Source organism: Sceloporus occidentalis, unplaced genomic scaffold (assembly GCF_023333645.1).
Source record: "Sceloporus occidentalis isolate IW3139 unplaced genomic scaffold, rSceOcc1.0.p SCAF_313, whole genome shotgun sequence".
Classification (NCBI taxonomy): domain Eukaryota; kingdom Metazoa; phylum Chordata; class Lepidosauria; order Squamata; family Phrynosomatidae; genus Sceloporus; species Sceloporus occidentalis.
In genome coordinates this window covers 239517-257871 of record NW_028317293.1, presented here as the reverse complement: position 1 = coordinate 257871, position 18355 = coordinate 239517, and the positions used below count along the sequence as shown (strand labels likewise).

General features: G+C 42.8%; 1 protein-coding gene across 1 annotated transcript; it reads left to right on the top strand.

The window, feature by feature from the left end:
• Positions 1–3011: 3011 nt before the first annotated feature.
• Positions 3012–15514, top strand: LOC149274881 (proline-rich protein 5-like). The gene is made up of 8 exons (XM_089505139.1): positions 3012–3163; positions 10689–10769; positions 12592–12640; positions 12984–13041; positions 13321–13412; positions 13496–13636; positions 13949–14087; positions 14970–15514. Exons 1-8 carry the CDS (start codon positions 3012–3014, stop codon positions 15512–15514), a joined length of 1257 nt encoding a protein of 418 aa, XP_089361265.1.
• The last annotated feature ends 2841 nt before the right edge of the window (positions 15515–18355 follow it).

Sequence of the window (18355 nt, the reverse complement as noted above, 5' to 3'; positions counted from 1 at the left end):
TGGAAACTTTCATATAATTTGATTATTCTGATGATTTTTCATATCATTTTTAGTGATAAATTGGTCAATTAGGTTTTTCATCTATGGGTCATCAGAGGGTTAGAGTGTGTGTGTGGTGTTAGAGAGTGTAGGTGTAATGGTGTTAGAGAGTGTAGGTGTATGGTGTTAGGGTAAGCGTGTGTGAGTGTATGGTGTTAGAGTGTGTGTGTATGGTGTTAGAGAGTGTAGGTGTATGGTGTTAGAGAGTGTGTGTATGGTGTTAGAGTGTGTGTGTGCATGGTGTTAGAGAGTATAGGTGTATGGTGTTAGATTGTGTAGGTGTATGGTGTTAGAGTGTGTGTGTGTGTATGGTGTTAGAGAGTGTAGGTGTATGGTGTTAGGGTAAGCGTGTGTGAGTGTACGGTGTTAGAGTGTGTGTGTATGGTGTTAGAGAGTGTAGGTGTATGGTGTTAGAGAGTGTAGGTGTATGGTGTTAGATTGTGTAGGTGTATGGTGTTAGAGAGTGTAGGTGTATGGTGTTAGATTGTGTAGGTGTATGGTGTTAGAGTGTGTGTGTGCATGGTGTTAGAGAGTGTAGGTGTATGGTGTTAGGGTAAGCGTGTGTGAGTGTACGGTGTTAGAGTGTGTGTGTGTGTGATGATATTGGAGTGACTGTGTGTAAATGTATGGTGTTACAGAGAGTGTGTGTTAATATGTGGTATTAGAGTGGGCATGCGTAAGTGTATGATATTCATATGTGTTAGTGTATGATGTTAGCATGTGTGATCGTGTGTTTCTGTGTCTCGAAGGTGTGTGAATGTATGCTGTGATGTGTTTAAAAACACAGCCAACAATTATTCAACAAAAAAAAATCAAATTTATAGAAAATTTTATCCCAATTCACGCTTCTTTAATATTAAAATTATATAAATATATAATTTCTTTTGTTTTTTCCATCGCAGAGATTGGCTTGTAGCGGATCGGGGGCCACTCGGTGCCAAAGACTCTGAAGATCTCATTCCCCTTCCTGTTTTCTCTTTCGGAAAGGTGAGGGAATGGGGCCGAAATGTTATCAATAACTTAAGGAACGCATACACAGCTACCTATTGCAGACGAGCACTCATCGGGAGAGGTGGAAACGTGGATTTAAAGGGAACTGTCACATGTGAGATAAATGATCGCTGACTTCCTGATTGTGTCATTATTTAAAGTTCAGGTTTTTTTTCGTTATTTCAATGTATATTTTCCATCTCGAAGCTTAAAAGACACAGCAGAGTTATTTTATGCAAATTCCCCTCCATTTCCCATGATCCCCCAGTGCAGTCTGCATCGGAATCATCCCGTCAGCCCAAACAGGAAGTTGGAAGCTGCTTTCTGTTCCCTCCCTCCCGTCAGCCCGAGCAGGAAGTTGGAAGCCGCTTCCTGTTCTCTCCCCGCGTTGTTTTAGCGGACAGCACGGGGGGCTCTAGCGCTAGAGATTTTTTCCAGCCGCGCAGGTCCCTCCATAACGCTATTATCACAGATACCTCAGGGCGACGGGCGATTTAACCCCGCGACGGCAAGATAGCGGCTCCCGCATACAGCCCAGCAAGGAATAAAAGAGGGTTTTTTTATATTAAAACTTAATTTAAAAAATTAGATTAAAAATTTGATCTGATAGGAGATTTTTTTTAGTAGAATTATGGAATTATTTCACATTAGTCGTTAGCTGTTAGGGCGGCGGATCTTCTGTCCCTTTAAGTGAACTTTAATTTTTGACTCACGCTGTTGAGTCACGTCCGAAGTCTCATTTCCGGGACGTTATACATAACTCCATGACTCACCTTGTATACAAATCTGTCGAATCATTTAATTGTGCCAAGTGTCCCGCGATGCAGGGACTGGCTGGGACGGAATCAGGGAAAGATTCACTAAGCTGCGTTACGTTAGAGTGTTACTTCTGCTATGGATGGTACAGCCACTTGCAAAAAATAAAAATATGTTTTTTGGGGGGGTTGATTTCCAGAGATATTTCTCAAAACTCACTGATCATATTCCTCATTCACTCGGCACTAGATGAGTTAAGGTGTGATGAGGAGCAGAGCTGTGCCACGAACCAAAAAAATTCAATAAAAATGAAAAACAATAATAACTATATATATATATTTTTTTTTTTAAATCATTAAAATAATGTTACAGCTTGCTATCACTCTCGCCTCACGTCTGTCACTCTAAAGAGTTAATTTACCTTCCTTCCCGGTTAACTACCCCCTAGGTGATAACAATAACAAAAATGACAAAAATGCAGTTTTTCAGTTATAACTCTGAGTGTGTTTTGCCAACTCTCTGGGAAAATAAAGGGTTAATAGAGCTTCTTGTTTTAAAAAATCCCCTTTCTTTTCTCTAGACACCCCTCTATTCACTATTCAAATGCAAAGTGTGGGGTGGAAAAAAAGGGGTTCACATAACAGCCAATCAGAATCCCCCGTCCTCTGCAGGCTCAGTGTTGATTTTTTTTCCCCTGATCTCTCTCTCTCTCTCTCTCTCTCTCTCATTTCCATGCTTATACGATCAGCTCTCCGTGCCGTCTCTGTACGAGGAAGTCAAGCTCCGCTCGCTCTCTAAGTTACAACATCTGAACCCGACGGCTTGTGAAACTTTTTTTTTTTTTTTCTCTTTATTTTTTTTTCTCCTCTCTCTATCTCGTTTTACTCCGTCTGCTTCCGCCATTCCATTTACAGCTACAGATACTTACCCCACTCCTCTAAAAGAGACCGAGAGCCGAACCACAAGAATGAAACACTAAAACTTGGCTGCAAAGCCACGATTTCTGATACACGAGGGAGCCGCCGAGCGTAAGACGACTCTTTGGGGGAAGAAGAGGCTCGGAAACCTAAACCTGCGTTCGGAATCGAATATTTCCTCCGGGTTTTATGGCCGCTCCGTCGGATTTGGTCTCGATTAAAAGTCCGCCGTTCCCTGCCGGGCTGCGCCGAGACGTCCGTTAATTTATGCAAAGCCGGGCGGCTCGCGGGATTTATTCTCTGCAGCAAATGCTGAAACGCGCACTGACCATGAGGACTCTTCGCAGGTCGAAATTCATGAGTTCACCCAGCCTTAGTGATTTGGGGAAGCGAGAGCCGACGTCACTGGAAGAGCGAGGGACCCAGCAGAAGAAAGCTGGATCTAACGCCACCTGGAACAGGTACCATTTTCTTTAACCCTTATAATACCATATTAATGTTATTTTCCAGCTGAGAGGGTGGTAGATCAGTGGAACTGCCTCCCAGCAGAAGTGGTAGAAGGTAATACACATACCTGGGAACTCTCCAGGTTTGACCCGGAGATTGCCAGGTGAACACCGGTTCTCCGGGGTCAAGACCTGAATCCTTGACACGCTCCGCTCCCCGCCCAGTTTCCCTTTACATGGGGGTGTTTCCCGCCCCCAACGGCAGCAGGAACGCCCATTGACGGGAGCGGTCCACATGCTGTAACTGAAAATCACCCCAACAACAGCTTATGTGTTCATTTTATTTACCCCTCCAAATAGAAACCCCGAAGACGTGGGCTCGTATGGTGGGGTGAGGGGGTAATTCCCATAACTGGGAGCATCCAGGCTCCGGCTACCTGAAGCCCTCCATTTCTGGAATGCGGGTCGTCGGTACTGATGACTATACCTGGGAACTTCTGGGCTCCGACTACCCGGAGCCTTCCCTTGCAAAGGTCTCCCTGATGTCAGTGGGCGGTCCCCCTGACATTGGGGGCGTTCCCGCTGATGGCAGTGGGAAACACCCCCATTTTAAGGGAAAATGGGCGGGGAGTGAGGCGTGTCAAGACCCCGCTCCTGCGACCCGGAGAGTTCCCAGGTATGCCGATGACGTCAGTGGGGGGGTCCTGCTGAAAGCTGCCCGTTTTTGGAGAGGAAGTGGCGAGGAGTGGGGTGCGGTGACCCGGGGGCCCAGAGATGTGGAGAGGCCCCCTGTGGTGGAATGTTATTCACTGAGAAGCCCTCAGATATAACGATATAAAGTCACGTGGTCTTTTCTGTCCTCGGTGGTCTCTCTTGCTGTATAGGGTATCATGCAGAGAGGATATCGAGTATTTGTTTCCTTTATTTGCCCCTCCAAGAGAAGTCGCGTGGGACAAGTCTGTCAGTTACCTCCCACCCCCTATAGCAAGTTGGGCAAAAAAAAAGGTGCTGTCTGGATAAGAGGGAAGGGTTATGAGAACGCAGGAAGTCATCAGAGATACAGGAAGTGATTCTGGGGTCACCAGAGGTGTTACCGGGAAGCATGTGCCGGGAACTTGCTTTTCGAGCGACAACCCGATTGGTGAGAAACGCCGTGCGAAGTGACAAATTTACCCCTGGGTCAGGCCTAGGGCAGCGTCCTCCAGCCACCACCCCCATGTCTGCTGTCATCACTATAGAGTACCAGGATATGATGTCATATCCTGCCATTCTGTGATTTAAAGGGACGCAGCACCTTTTAATCTGTCCTAAGGAGGCTGTGGGGGCCTGGCTCCACCCCCATAGTGTAAAAGAGCCAATTGGGAAGATCTGGGATCTCCCTCATCACCCCCCCACCACCACCACCACCAATCTAGTCCTAGTCGGCCATCGGCCAATAAGAAAGCTGCTTCTGTAAAATCCAATTTATCACAAATTGCTTCTTGGAGCCACCAATGGGAGTTATGTATAACAAATGATAATAGTCGCCCAGTCACCATAGCAACATGCGGAATTTTGCACTAAAATTGAGTACAGTTTGGTAATTTTAGTTCCCAGGGACCCTAAACTAATATTATGTACTTATTTATTTTCAGCAAAATGGAAAAAAAAAATGTTATTATTTGCATTAAAGCGTTTCCGCCGTGTTACAGAAATAGCGATTAATGTCGCTTTACCTGCCGGCTTCACAGAAATGTAACCAAACGCTGACTTATGTATATATTTATAATGGAAATGTCGGAAAAAGATGAAATATCCCTGTTTAAACCTTTCTACGGCCCACGCTGTCAAACTGGAAAATAATAAAAACTCTGTGATTCCGAGAAAATAGCTTATTTTGGCCTGGCACAATTTAAGCGAAATTTACAATTATTATTTATGAATATAAATCGTAAATGTAAAATTTCCCATAGTTATTGAAATAATAAAAAATATATATATATATATTTAAAATCTTAATGTTGCCTTATATGGTAATATACATTAAGCTATATTTACTTTTATTATTTATTAATTATGAGGATCAGAACAATTCATACATTTTAAAATCTCTATTTAAAATGTTAGTTTTGCCTTATATGGGTATTATAAGGCATGATTTAAGATATATTTGGGGTTATGAATTCTGAATATATATATGGTAATATATATTTAGAATTATTTGCATTTATTATTTATTAAATATGAGGATCAGAATAAACTGTACATTTTAAAATATCTAGATTTGTAAAAAAAATATATATATAAAATGCCATTTTGCCTTATATGGTATTTTAAAAGGACAGAATGTACATACATTTGTCAGATATAATGTATCTCTAAATTCAACAAGGGCCCCTCTGCCGAATTTAACCCTTTGTAAGTATGGTGCATTAGAAACACCTTTCCTGGTTCTGATGAATGCCCAACGCCTTCCCAAAAATAATTTTATCATATTTGATTATTTTTGCTGGGGACACTTAATTGTCATGTGACACAAAAGCAGACGCTGATACATTGTTGCCACAGAAAAAAACATTAAAAGTATCTGCATTAGGGAAAAGAATAAAATGCCCGTTCTGCGCGAATGTGCTGGAGAATTAAAGTTTAGCTGAAGTGGAACCGCACCGTTAATTGTCAGATACCCTCCGGTAGGGGGTGCAGAGACCCCCTTTAAAGCTGGACCGTCCTGCGCTGCTCTCTAAACGTGATTAAAGGGTCGGATTCATAGGATTTAGGAGTTAATCCATTTGTGTTATGAGGCTGTTTTCATGAGATTAGGGATTGCGGAATTCTTTAGTATTAAAAGGGAAAGAAACCTGAAAACTCACAACGCAAAACCCACAGAAACACAGAATTCACCAGCAGATCGGCCCCCGGCGGCCCCCATCTAGTCGCCCGTTTCTCCTGCTGTAACGACTCAAACCTTAATCAGTCGTTGGTCTCGTCTTAGATTCAGGAGCCGTATGTCTATCCCATGCATGTTTAATCCCCTCGCTGTATTAATCTCTACCACTTCTGCTGGGAGGCTGTTCCGCTTACCTACCACTCTCTCAGTAAAGTAAAGCTTCCTTCCATTCCATCTCAGCCTCTGACCCTTAAGAGGCTATGACGTGAAACTAGAGCCCGAGAGGCTCAGAGAAGGGACCACTCAGCTCTCACATGGTTTCTTTAAGAAGCAGCCCTCGAAGGGGTTAAAAGAGCTCTATGTCGGCCCCCCCAGGGGGGAGTATCGATACACCACGTAAAAAGAATTAGTCCTCCCCGGGGTCGCAGCGCCAGCTGTGCCCGGAATAATAAACAGAGGCAGCTGGGCGTGCGTTAACCCTTTAACGCACGCAGGGTTCCGGACTTAAAACTTTGATCCAATGTGCGCTTATCCTTTTTTTCGCGTAACTAAGCTGTTGCCGGATAAACCGCGACGCCTTTTCGGGGCCCCTCAGGGTACGGCCGAGGTACGGCGTCTGCGCATGAACCGGGACAGAAGGGCTTAGACGCAGTTTAACCGTTTCTTTGATGGGTTTAAATGCCCTGCAAGCCCCCAGCTTAATTTTCTGGAATTTTACCGGGGAGGGGGGGTTCCTGACTCTGAATCTAGAACCTCCCTGGTAGAAATTGGTAGGAAAATGTGTCTTTTTGGGCTCAGAGACATCGTTTTCCATACATTTTGGTGATTTACTTCTCCCAGGTTTTGGTGAAAATGGTGCAGTTTAACAGTTTATCGCTCAGTAGTCGTTCTCCTGGGAGCTGGAACACACATGGTTAATCCTTGTGTTCGGGGGGGGGGGCACATCTGTCCCCCCTCAGGTGTATCTGTCACTCTTTCCAAAGTTTTGGCAGAGAGGCGGCCGGTGATTCAGAATTTCCGGCTCCGAACCGTTTGCCGGAATTACAGAATGTTTTCGGTTACGTTAATTAACATAAAAGGACAAGAAACATCAAAACAGAGGAAAATGATTCAGAACGGAACAAACGGAACATTATTATTATTATTATTATTATTATTATTATTTATTGTTTTATTTAGCGCCATCCTATTCCGTAGTGCTGTACAATGGGTGGACGGGACATAACAAGTAGTATATAACAGAAACAACAGGCGAGGAGGGCCCTGCGCAAAGGAGCTTACAATCTAGAGGGTGCTGCATCAATCATATAGGTGACCATTCTTTGTTGCCATAGTGGCAGGGAAAGCTGCCTAAAAGTTTGCTTCGGTTTTAAAAGACATAATTTTATCAGCTAAAGAAAATCGAGTAATATTAATATAATAATGTAAAATCCACATTATTATTATTATTATTAGTGTTATTATTATTGTTATTATTAGTAGTATTGTTATTATTATTGTTATTATTATTGTTATTATTGTTAGTATTATTATTGTTATTATTGTTAGTATTATTATTATTGTTATTATTATTGTTATTATTGTTATTATTGTTAGTATTATTATTGTTATTATTGTTAGTATTATTATTATTGTTATTATTATTGTTATTATTGTTATTATTGTTAGTATTATTATTATTATTATTATTATTATTATCTTTTATTTATATAGCGCCAACAGTTTACGCAGCGCTTAATACAATACATAAATTCAAGGGATATGACAAGACAAGAATTGACAGACTAAGACAAACCGATACATTTGGTGGAGAGAGCCCTGCTCGCAAGCTTACAATCTAGAGGGAAAATGGGGTGATAAACATAAGGCATAGAGAAAGGGTGAGAGGTATTGTGGGGGTTGTATCAATGACAAGGAAGTTCTAGCAGCTAAGATGGCGCGGCTTCTCTGAAGAAGTGGGTTTTTAGATGTTTCTTGAATGTCGGGAGGGAGGGTGAATTCTGAAGGTTCCTTGGGAGCAGATTCCAGAGATATGGGGGCAGCTCGAGTGAAATCTTGTAGACGGGAAAAGGAAGAGGTGATGAGTGAGGAGGAGAGCCTTAGCCCATGGGAGGAACGTAGGGATCGAGTAGGAGAGTATTTGCTAATGAGGTCAGAAATGTACGGAGGAGCAGTGTTATGGGGGGTATTATTGGGGAGCAGTGTTATGGGGGGTATTATTGGGGAGCAGTATTATGGGGGGTATTATTGGGGAGCAGTGTTATGGGGGGTATTATTGGGGAGCAGTATTATTGGGGAGCAGTGTTATGGGGGGTATTATTGGGGAGCAGTGTTATGGGGGGTATTATTGGGGAGCAGTATTATGGGGGGTATTATTGGGGAGCAGTATTGTGGATGGCCTTATATGTCAGTACCAGGATCTTAAATTTAATTCTAAAGGTAATTGGGAGCCAGTGGAGGGTTTCACAGAGGGGGGAAGCAGAAGAGGAGCGACGTGCAAGGAAGATGAGCCTAGCAGCGGCATTTAGGATAGACTGTAAAGGAGAGAGTCGAGACAGTGGAGTGCCAACCAGAAGAGTGTTGCAGTAGTCAAGACGGGAAATGATAAGTGAATGAACCAGAGTTTTTGTGGATTCTTGGGTGAGGAATGGGCGGATACGAGAGATGTTTTTTAGGTGCAGGCGGCAGGATCTGGCGAGGGACTGAATGTGAGGGATGAAGGAGAGGTTTGAGTCAAGGATGACCCCAAGGCATCGGGCCTGGTTAGTAGGAGAGATAGTCGTGTTGTTAATGGTGATAGAGAATTCAGGTAGTGGAGTGGAGATGGAGGGAGGGAAGATAATGAGTTCCGTTTTAGAAAGATTAAGTTTCAGGTAGTGTTGTGACCTCCATGAAGAAATAGTAGACAAGCAGCTGGTGATCCGGGACATGAGAGATGGAGAGAGATCAGGAGAAGACAGGTAGATTTGGGTATCATCTGCATATAGGTGATACTGGAGGCCAAATGAGTTGATTAGTTTGCCAAGAGATGAAGTATAAAGAGAGAACAGCAGAGGGCCAAGGACTGAACCTTGGGGGACACCAACCGAAAGTGGAAGGGGTGATGATGTCTTGCCAGAGAAGTTGACAGAGAAGGAACGGTTAGACAGATATGAGGAGATCCAGGAGAGAGCTGTATCTCGAATGCCCATAGAAGCAAGTGAGTCAAGAAGAAGGTGGTGATCAACAGTATCGAAAGCAGCAGAGAGATCCAGTAGAATTAGAATAGAGAAGTGACCTTTAGCTTTGGCAGAGAGCAAGTCATTGGAGACTTTTGTTAGAGCCGTTTCAGTAGAGTGAAGGGGTTTGAAACCAGACTGTAGAGGGTCAAGGAGGGAATTAGAGGAGAGGAAGTTAGTGAGGCGATTGTACACAATCCGTTCAAGCAGCTTATTATTGTTATTATTGTTAGTATTATTATTATTGTTATTATTATTGTTATTATTGTTATTATTAGTGTTATTAGGTAAAGCGTCAGCTTTTTTCCTGACTCTAATTATAGCAAAAATAAAAAAATTGGCCCAGCATCCTGGGGGGGGGGGCTTCCTGACCCCGGTACTCAGGATGAAGGGGCAGATTCTGGGGGTCACACAGTCTGACTCCTTCCTATTCCCCCCTGCTGGGTGCTTTTGCTCCCAGTATGTGATTGCTGATATCTCTGCTTGAACACAGGTGACTCAATTAAGTGTATCTTTAAATAATGACAAGTTTCCATGACGACCGGGATTAGAAGTCTACATAGAATCTTCTTAAAGGGTTTAGATTGAAAGAGTCCCGAGGTCGGCTCCTTTAGATCAATCCCAGGTATAGTGAAGGGGCAGTTCCACTGCTTGACTTATTTTATCCCTTATGTAAAGAGACACTCAGCACTCCGTGCGCGCCCCCCCCCCCCCCCGCAAAGTAAACCAAGGTCTCATTAACGCCCGAAGTGAGCTAATTGGAGTTTAATGGCTTCCGTCTGGATGATTGAAATATTGTGTAAAACAACAAATTGAAGCATTATCTGATCATTCTCCCCGTTTCCTTAGAAACAGGGAGTGCTTAATCTTTGTTCATCAGGAGAATGCGGAATCTGATTTTACTCCGAGTACGCGTTGTTTTAATAAATTCCAAAAAAATTATAATCTGGTTATTGGAATTTCTTGGCGCTTTATTCATGGAGTAAATCTTTTTTTTTAATGCAAAATTAGCCAAATTAGGAATTCCGAGGCAGCTGACTTTTTTGTTTATTCAAATTTTTGGAATTAAAATACAATTTTATTGATTGGTGAAAATTAGCAGATTTTGGGGTTTCTTCGGAGGTTTGCCGCTGATGGTTTCAGGATAAATGACGTTTTACAGAATGAGTCAATTAAAGTGTTTTTGGTGATTTATGGGACGGCCTTTAGCTTTTATCAGCGTTTGGCTTCGCTCAGCAAAAAAGCGGATTCTCAAAAAACGCTGACCTGTTCCTTGGCTCCAAAATCGGGTTTTTTCACCTCGAATGGATGAAGGTGATAAATAAATACCTGATATATAAGAGGCTTTAAAAACGGCAAGGAACGGGAAATATTCAATGATCTGAAATCGCTGTAAATAGCATGAAATTCCCGCTGCGTTCGGGGTGGAATAACGCCGGATTTCTCTCTGTTACAGCATCCAGAATGGAGTGATTTCCGTGTTTCAGAAAAAAGGACTTCCAGATCATGAACTCTATAACCTCAACGAGGGCGTCCGGTGAGTAAAACGGGAACAACGAGAATGTATAGTGACCGGCCCCTGTATAATGTATAGATAAATCAGTGACCGGCCCCTGTATAATGTATAGATAAATCAGTGACCGGCCCCTGTATAATGTATAGATAAATCAGTGACCGGCCCCCTGTATAATGTATAGATAAATCAGTGATGGCCCCCTGTATAATGTATAGATAAATCAGTGATGGCCCCCCTGTATAATGTATAGATAAATCAGTGATGGCCCCCTGTATAATGTATAGATAAATCAGTGAACCGGCCCCCTGTATAATGTATAGATAAATCGGTGACCGGCCCCTGTATAATGTATAGATAAATCAGTGACCGGCCCCTGTATAATGTATAGATAAATCAGTGACCGGCCCCCTGTATAATGTATAGATAAATCAGTGATGGCCCCCTGTATAATGTATAGATAAATCAGTGATGGCCCCCCTGTATAATGTATAGATAAATCAGTGATGGCCCCCTGTATAATGTATAGATAAATCAGTGAACCGGCCCCCTGTATAATGTATAGATAAATCAGTGACCGGCCCCCTGTATAATGTATAGATAAATCAGTGACCGGCCCCCTGTATAATGTATAGATAAATCAGTGACCGGCCCCCTGTATAATGTATAGATAAATCAGTGACCGGCCCCCTGTATAATGTATAGATAAATCATATCTAGTCCCAGGGACTGTTCAGGGGTACTTTTTGGGTAAAAACATCCAATGTTATAATTGTAACAAGTAGCGTAGAATTATCGGTGGAACTTCCTTCCGGACTCAGTAGGAAGAAGACGTTGATTTGGCCCCAAAAATAAAAAGGAGTTGGCCGGTATCGGTAAATTACTATGGTTTGCATGTATTTAACCCTTTCATGTTCCAGGCAGCTATTCCTCCCCGTCAATCGTCTCGCACTAAGTGACAAAAATAAAATAATAAAATGAAGGGATTAAGCTGTAAATATTTCCGATGCCTCGTCCCGGTTGTCAAAGTTCCCGTTTATTGCCACTGAAGCTGGGTTTGTGGCGCTGCGGGCGGATTGGGCCGATTTACGGTGTTTGTCTTCTTTCTGAGGTTTTTTTATTCCCTTTTAAGATTCCGATAAGAAAAGTGTTTATCCGACTTTTACTGCTCTGTTTCCCAGCGAATTTTATCACTCAGTAACTTTGTATCTTCTGTTCCCGCACCTTTATTTAAAGAGAACGCTCTTTACTTAAACATATATTTTCTTAAAATAAATCCGGCCCCTAAACGACTCCCAATATAAAGAGTTTTATGAACTTTTTTAACAGGGAAACAGTTTTTTAAATCACTTTAAGAATGCAGCTTTCGAGTTTATAATTGTTTTTCCCGCTTCCTGATAGGCTGTTAAGTTTGGATGTTTTTTTGGTTTTTTTTTTTAATGGTTTTATGTGTTTTGTAACTGGTGCAGGAATCAGACAAAAGGCAGATAAAGAAAGAGACAGAGGGAGAGACCGCTAGGACCTCTAAAAACCCTCAAAGTTGCATAGGAATCAGGTTTTAATACAGTAAGAAAAATATTCTAAGGCCTGACGAGCCGATATCAGGATTATATGGATAGAATGTTTTGTTTACTAATGTAAACATTTTCTTTTGTTTACAGGACTTTAGAGAAACTTAGAATGTTATTTGTTTTATTTGTAAATATAATAAAAATGCAGCATTATTTTAAACATGCGATATTTCAGTAATCCGCTCATGGGAATAAACAGGGAAATATTTCTATTTTTTGGATGAATGGATTAATATGTTTGTAGAATCCGCTAATTTCCGTTTTTTCTGTAACAGGCAGCTGCTAAAAACTGAGCTCGGATCATTCTTCACAGAATACCTTCAGGTGATTTCATCTATGTGGTTTGCTCACCAATGGTGGTCCAGGGGCATGTCATTACTAAAAGAGAGGTAGATAAGTGGAACAGCCTCCCAGCAGAAGTGGTAGAGGGTAATACAGGGAGGGGATTAAACATGCGTGGGATAGACATACGGCTCCTGAATCTAAGACAAGACCGACGACTGATTAAGGACACAAGGAGACGATTCCGTGGGGAAATAGCTCTATTATAACACTTTTTTGTCCCAAAATGTGAATTAATTTACTGAAATTTGGGCTCGTTTACTAAAGGGCATTTAAATTCCCAAAACAATTTATATTTAAAATGATTTACTTTCTGTGGTTTCAGAACCAGCTTCTCACGAAGGGGATGGTGATACTTCGGGACAAAATTCGCTTTTATGAAGGTGAGGCCAAATCCTGAAACCGTCTGAAAATCGCCTTTAAAATCCGATCAATTGGCCCGGCAGAGGTTGATGAGAGTTTTAGTCTAATAAAAGTGGGGGAGGGGCTTGTATTAAATACTAATCTAAAATATATGTATATATAAAAAATAAAATATATAAAATATATGACTAAGGCTGAAGTTGTGTACCGTTCTTGCACTCTGGCGCCCCCTACTGACACCAAATGTGTTCTGCGATCAGTAGATTTTTTTATTTTATAAACCTATATTTTTATTTCAGGGCAGAAACTTTTGGATTCTTTAGCGGAAACTTGGGATTTCTTTTTCAGCGATGTCCTCCCGATGCTCCAAGCGATCTTCTACCCCGTCCAGGTAAACGTGAGAGATCTGCGTAAACCTGCCTTCGGACGGACAGCAGTATAACGGCGTCGTTTAATCGCCCGCTTTTATTACAGGGGAAGGAACCTTCCATCCGGCAGCTGGCCCTGCTGCACTTTAGGAATATAATCACCCTGAATCTTAAGCTGGACGATGCCTTATCCCGGCCGCGGGCGCGCGTCCCTCCCTCTATTATCCAGATGCTGCTAATACTTCAGGTGAGAAAATACATCCACAGAGGGGGCAACTTCAACAAACACCCCCTGAAATGTGCCCATTGCTGTAGGGCTGTATTTAAAACAATAAACTCCCTTTATCTGCAGACCTGGAGCCGCCATTGCTGTTGGTCATGTGATATTTTGGCTCAATCGCCACACTGAGCTGATGCTTTATGGCGATGCTAATGAAGTCCGTCGCTCCATAAACTTTCATTAGTCAGAGAGTCCGGCTGGGTGATTAAATTGAATTAAGGTAAATAAGCAGTATTTTTCTAATTTATAAAAGCCATTTTCCCGTAATGTGTTTTTCAGGGAGTTCACGAATCTAGAGGGGTATCGGAGGAGTATTTGAACCTGGAGTCTCTCTTACAGAAGGTGGTCTCACCGTATCTTGGTACATATGGACTCTACTCTAACGACGGGCCCGTCACCCACGCCTCCTGCATCTTAGGTAAGAGAATGTCAGTAAACGGCCGACAATCTACTGCCCCCTAGTGGCCTTCATGAGTATTTCTAAAGTATGTTCGTTTAGGAAAAGTTTCACCGTTGTGTTACTTTGAAATCCAGACCCTGTCGGCAGATCGGCCCCCGCCGGCCCCCGTCTAGTTGCCGGTTTCTCCTGCTGTAACGACTCAAACCTTAATCAGTCGTTGGTCTCGTCTTAGATTCAGGAGCCGTCTGTCTGTCCCATGCATGTTTAATACCCTCACTGTATTACCCTCTGCTGAGAGGCTGTTCCACTTCTCTACCACCCTCTTTGCCCCTGGTTATGCTTCAAACCAGCTTTAGTGGCTAGAGTGTAACTGTGTTTTTTATGTAAGATCTTACTGGTTTTTAAAGTTGATCTTTTGCCAAAAATATAAGCAGTAGATTATAAAAACTACTAATATTTCGGAGACACCGCGTGGCAGCGTATCCCAGCGTGTTCCTGTACTCTGCTTTTTGATTGGCTGCTGCGTAACTTTGTCGTAATTGGTGCAGAGAACAGGAAGTAGAACGTCTCTTAGAAGAGTTCCCAAAAGGGCCGCCCCGTAAAATAAATATATCCTGTAACATTTTATTCCAAACATTTTACACAATTTATATGTATTTTTTTTTTTTTTAGACACATTTGGGCAGCTTTTACACTCTTTTTGGTAAATATATTGATGGGTGGTAATAGGTCCATCGTCGGCCTGGATTTATAGGGGGCTCCATTTTCCAGGCGATGTGTTTTTATTGATTTAAAACATGGTTTGGTTTTGGATCGCAATCGGATTCTGGATCTTTTTACCCCAGAAAAGTATTTCTTTAGTTGGTGATTTTCTCGTTTTTTTGGTGTGTTTTTCAACAGAAAAAAGGCTATTCAGGCGTTGTCCGAAGTCTGGGGAAATCGTCACCAAGAACCCAGTGGTTCGATCCAAGAGCTACAACAACCCTCTGCTGACGCCGGTGGCCGAGTACGACATGGAGAACTTGGCCTCCAGCGGGACGGGGATCCGGAGGCATTCGGTGTCGGAGATGACCTCGCTCCTGGAAATCCAAAGCTACTCCAACCTGACCACGATCCTGGACTCCAGCTCCAAGCTGTCCGTGTCGGCCTCCAAGCCGCTGCCTCCGGGAGAGCCGGAGAGGCCAACGGCCGCCAACGGACAATTTACCCCAACGCACGACCTCAACGAAAACCAGGCGGGATTGTTCCACGGCCAGGACTCCAGAGACGAGCTTCCCCGAGAGTCGGAATCACTCCCGCCGCCTTCCTCCAGCCCGGAGACCATGGTGGACCAGATCTTGGAGTCCATTGACTCGGACTCCGAAGGGATTTTTATCGACTTTGGGAGAGGCTGCTCCAAATCACCCGGATACACCATGGATGTTGGGAGACAAAGCCTTGTATAGAGGACTTCACATTTTCTAAATTTTTTTAAATTTTTTTTTTTTTTTTTTTTTAAAGATATTTCAACCTATTTTTCCATTTTTTTGCAGAATGAAAGATTCTTCTTGGAATGTCTTCACGGAACCCGAAACTATTCATAAGAATGTTCTGTCGTTGCATTTTTAATTAACTCTTCAAGTGCCAGGGGTTCAGATAACACAATGTGTTTGCCTCCCTTCCAACAGCCAAAGGCAGGGCTTCCGCAAGTAACTCCCATGGAGGCGCGGACATGCGCGAACCTGGGCGGAAACTACCGCTTTTTCACGCGGAAACATAGAATAGCTACTGAAACGCTGTATTTATTAGATTGTCGCAAGCGATCACTTGACACACACATCATGGCATGGTCACCATGGGAACCAGGTTTCCCCCGGATGCCATTTTTGGAGATTTTGTTTTGCCCCCCACCACCACCTCTATGCCGAGGTTAGCCCCTATATGGGGTCATTAATAAGGTAGACATCGTCCTAAATGCAGCTTTCTGTGCAGTTTTTTATTTAAATGTCTAAATTCCCTAAGTCTTTGCAGTTACCCCTAAAAAAATGGATTCCTTTTTAGTGGGAAAGACCCCAAAACTCTCTTCTTTACCCTCCTTAAAACCACCTGGGGGGCTCCGGGTGGATTAAATCAATAAAAAGGACTCATTAACAAATTTTTTATCAATTTAATCCACGAAAAAATGCAGACCCTCTGAACATTACTAATCGGGCAACGTGTGTTGAGGGAGGGGCTAGGGGAGTGGCCAGAGTAATGGTGGGCATGGCTGGGACCGCCCACCTGCCACACCCAAAGAGCCACCTTGCCGCAGACTATCGTGGGGTAGGAGCCGCCATGGAGATCCGCGCTGCTCATTCTCTGTGTTTTTTAAAATCTTTAGGACTTGTCTGGGACTGGAGCGGGACTCGGGGGTCGGGGGAGGCACTAAAATTCAATGCGATCTTCTATATGTCACAAGCAGTAACACTTCTCACGGTGTTTTCTTTTAAAATGGATTTATGAAAATTAACTTATAAAAAATGCCAAGGAAAAAAAAATACAAAATAGCTTTATTGATTGATTTCGCTCTTCAGGACTTCCTTGGACTCTTTCCAGGTCACAAGAAGTCCGGCTCGTTCGGTTCTGTGGTCTTTGGGGTTCCGAGGGGAACTGCCACTAATTTTTTTTTTATTACTCGGATCCAATTACGTATCAAAAATAAATTGTCAAAAAATCTTGAGCTGCAGATGCCTCGTTTTATTGGGTCGTTGCCTCTTTTTTTTGTTAAAAATGACCAGTTTATTTACTTTGAAATAAATTAAAAAAAAAATGAAATCCTTTAGTCCCAAAATATTGGAATATTTGTAAATTGTAAATGTACATTTTTTGATGTTCAGATAATTAAATGATATTTTATATAAAGAAATCAAACTATTATTTAATGGTGGTTATTGCCGGTAGAATAAGTTCTGGCCACCAGGGGGAGTCGTTGGTCTCATCTTAGATTCAGGAGCCGTATGTCTATCGCATGCATGTTTAATCCCCTCACTGTATTACCCTCTACCACTTCTGCTGGGAGGCGGTTCCACTTATTCACCACCCTCTCAGTAACATAAAACTTCCTTAATGCTGAAAGAGTCCCCCTTTTTCTGTAACACCTGAGGGGGGTCCCCCTGCATTCTGGGTCTGCCCCCCCCCGAATCGCAGCGTATTTTCATGAAGAAGGCATGTTTTTGGTGATTCTGTAATGAAATGCTTCGCTGGGGTGAGAGGTGGATTCTGGGATTTTAAGGACAAGAAGAGAGCGAAAAACTTCAATTTCTATTAATGTTTAACCGCGAGCCGCCGGGGGCCGGACGTTCCTACCCAATGACATCAGGGGGGGCGAAAGGTAAAGTCTAGCGGGCCGGAGATTAACCCATTGTGTGCTGGAGGAGATCTTTTGATGCTGTTTGTGCCTCAGAATAAAGACTCAGTGAGAAAAAACGTTATTTATTTGCAGCAGAAATCTAAATCTCATTATTAAAACTTTTAATTTCCGGCGTGCAGGGGAGGGCGACTTTTTTTTTCAACACCTGGCCCTCAAAGGGTTAATTTGTCAAAATGAATCACAGGCTGGGAAAGAGTGGCGTCTGTTTAACCCTCTTACATCATAACCCATGTCATAGTCCGACTCTAAACCTCCAAATAAAATGAGGTCGGTGCTCCAATGGGACGTCACGCCTAATGTCACATGTCGTATTACCTGTAGGTGGAGCTAAAGTTTCGGGGTTTCCTTCTCTCCCCCCCCCACGAAGGAATTTGATGCATTAAATTATATTTGTATCTAAAAGTGTTACTTTTTATATCGTGGGAATTAGAATAACGTTTTACGCTTGTGTTATTATATGAAGCGCGTCACATGATTCTCTGCGCATGAATAGAATTAAAATGAGACACTGACAGTGACTGAGCTGGCATTAGAGGTCAACCATGCGCTGCCCCTCCCCTGCATTATGGTAACTCCTCCCCCGCGGAACCATGCACTGCTTTCTCCGATACTACAGGGTTTTTTTTGGTGCAGAAGACATTGAGCCGGGTCTAGCTGTACACAGGAGCTCTCCTTTCCCTGTAAAGATTCATCTCCCTCTTGACTTGAACTACAACTCTTCTGACTCTCAGCCAGCTCCCTGAGTGCTGACTGTTGAAATATCCCAATATTTCCACCTCTTAGGGGGGTATGAAATCGTCTCAAACTTAATACCACCCTGTGGGTGCAGGATATAATTTAGTGGCAGCCGCTCTAAAGGTTCATTTTCAGTTTATATTGACAACCCTGATAGTTTTAG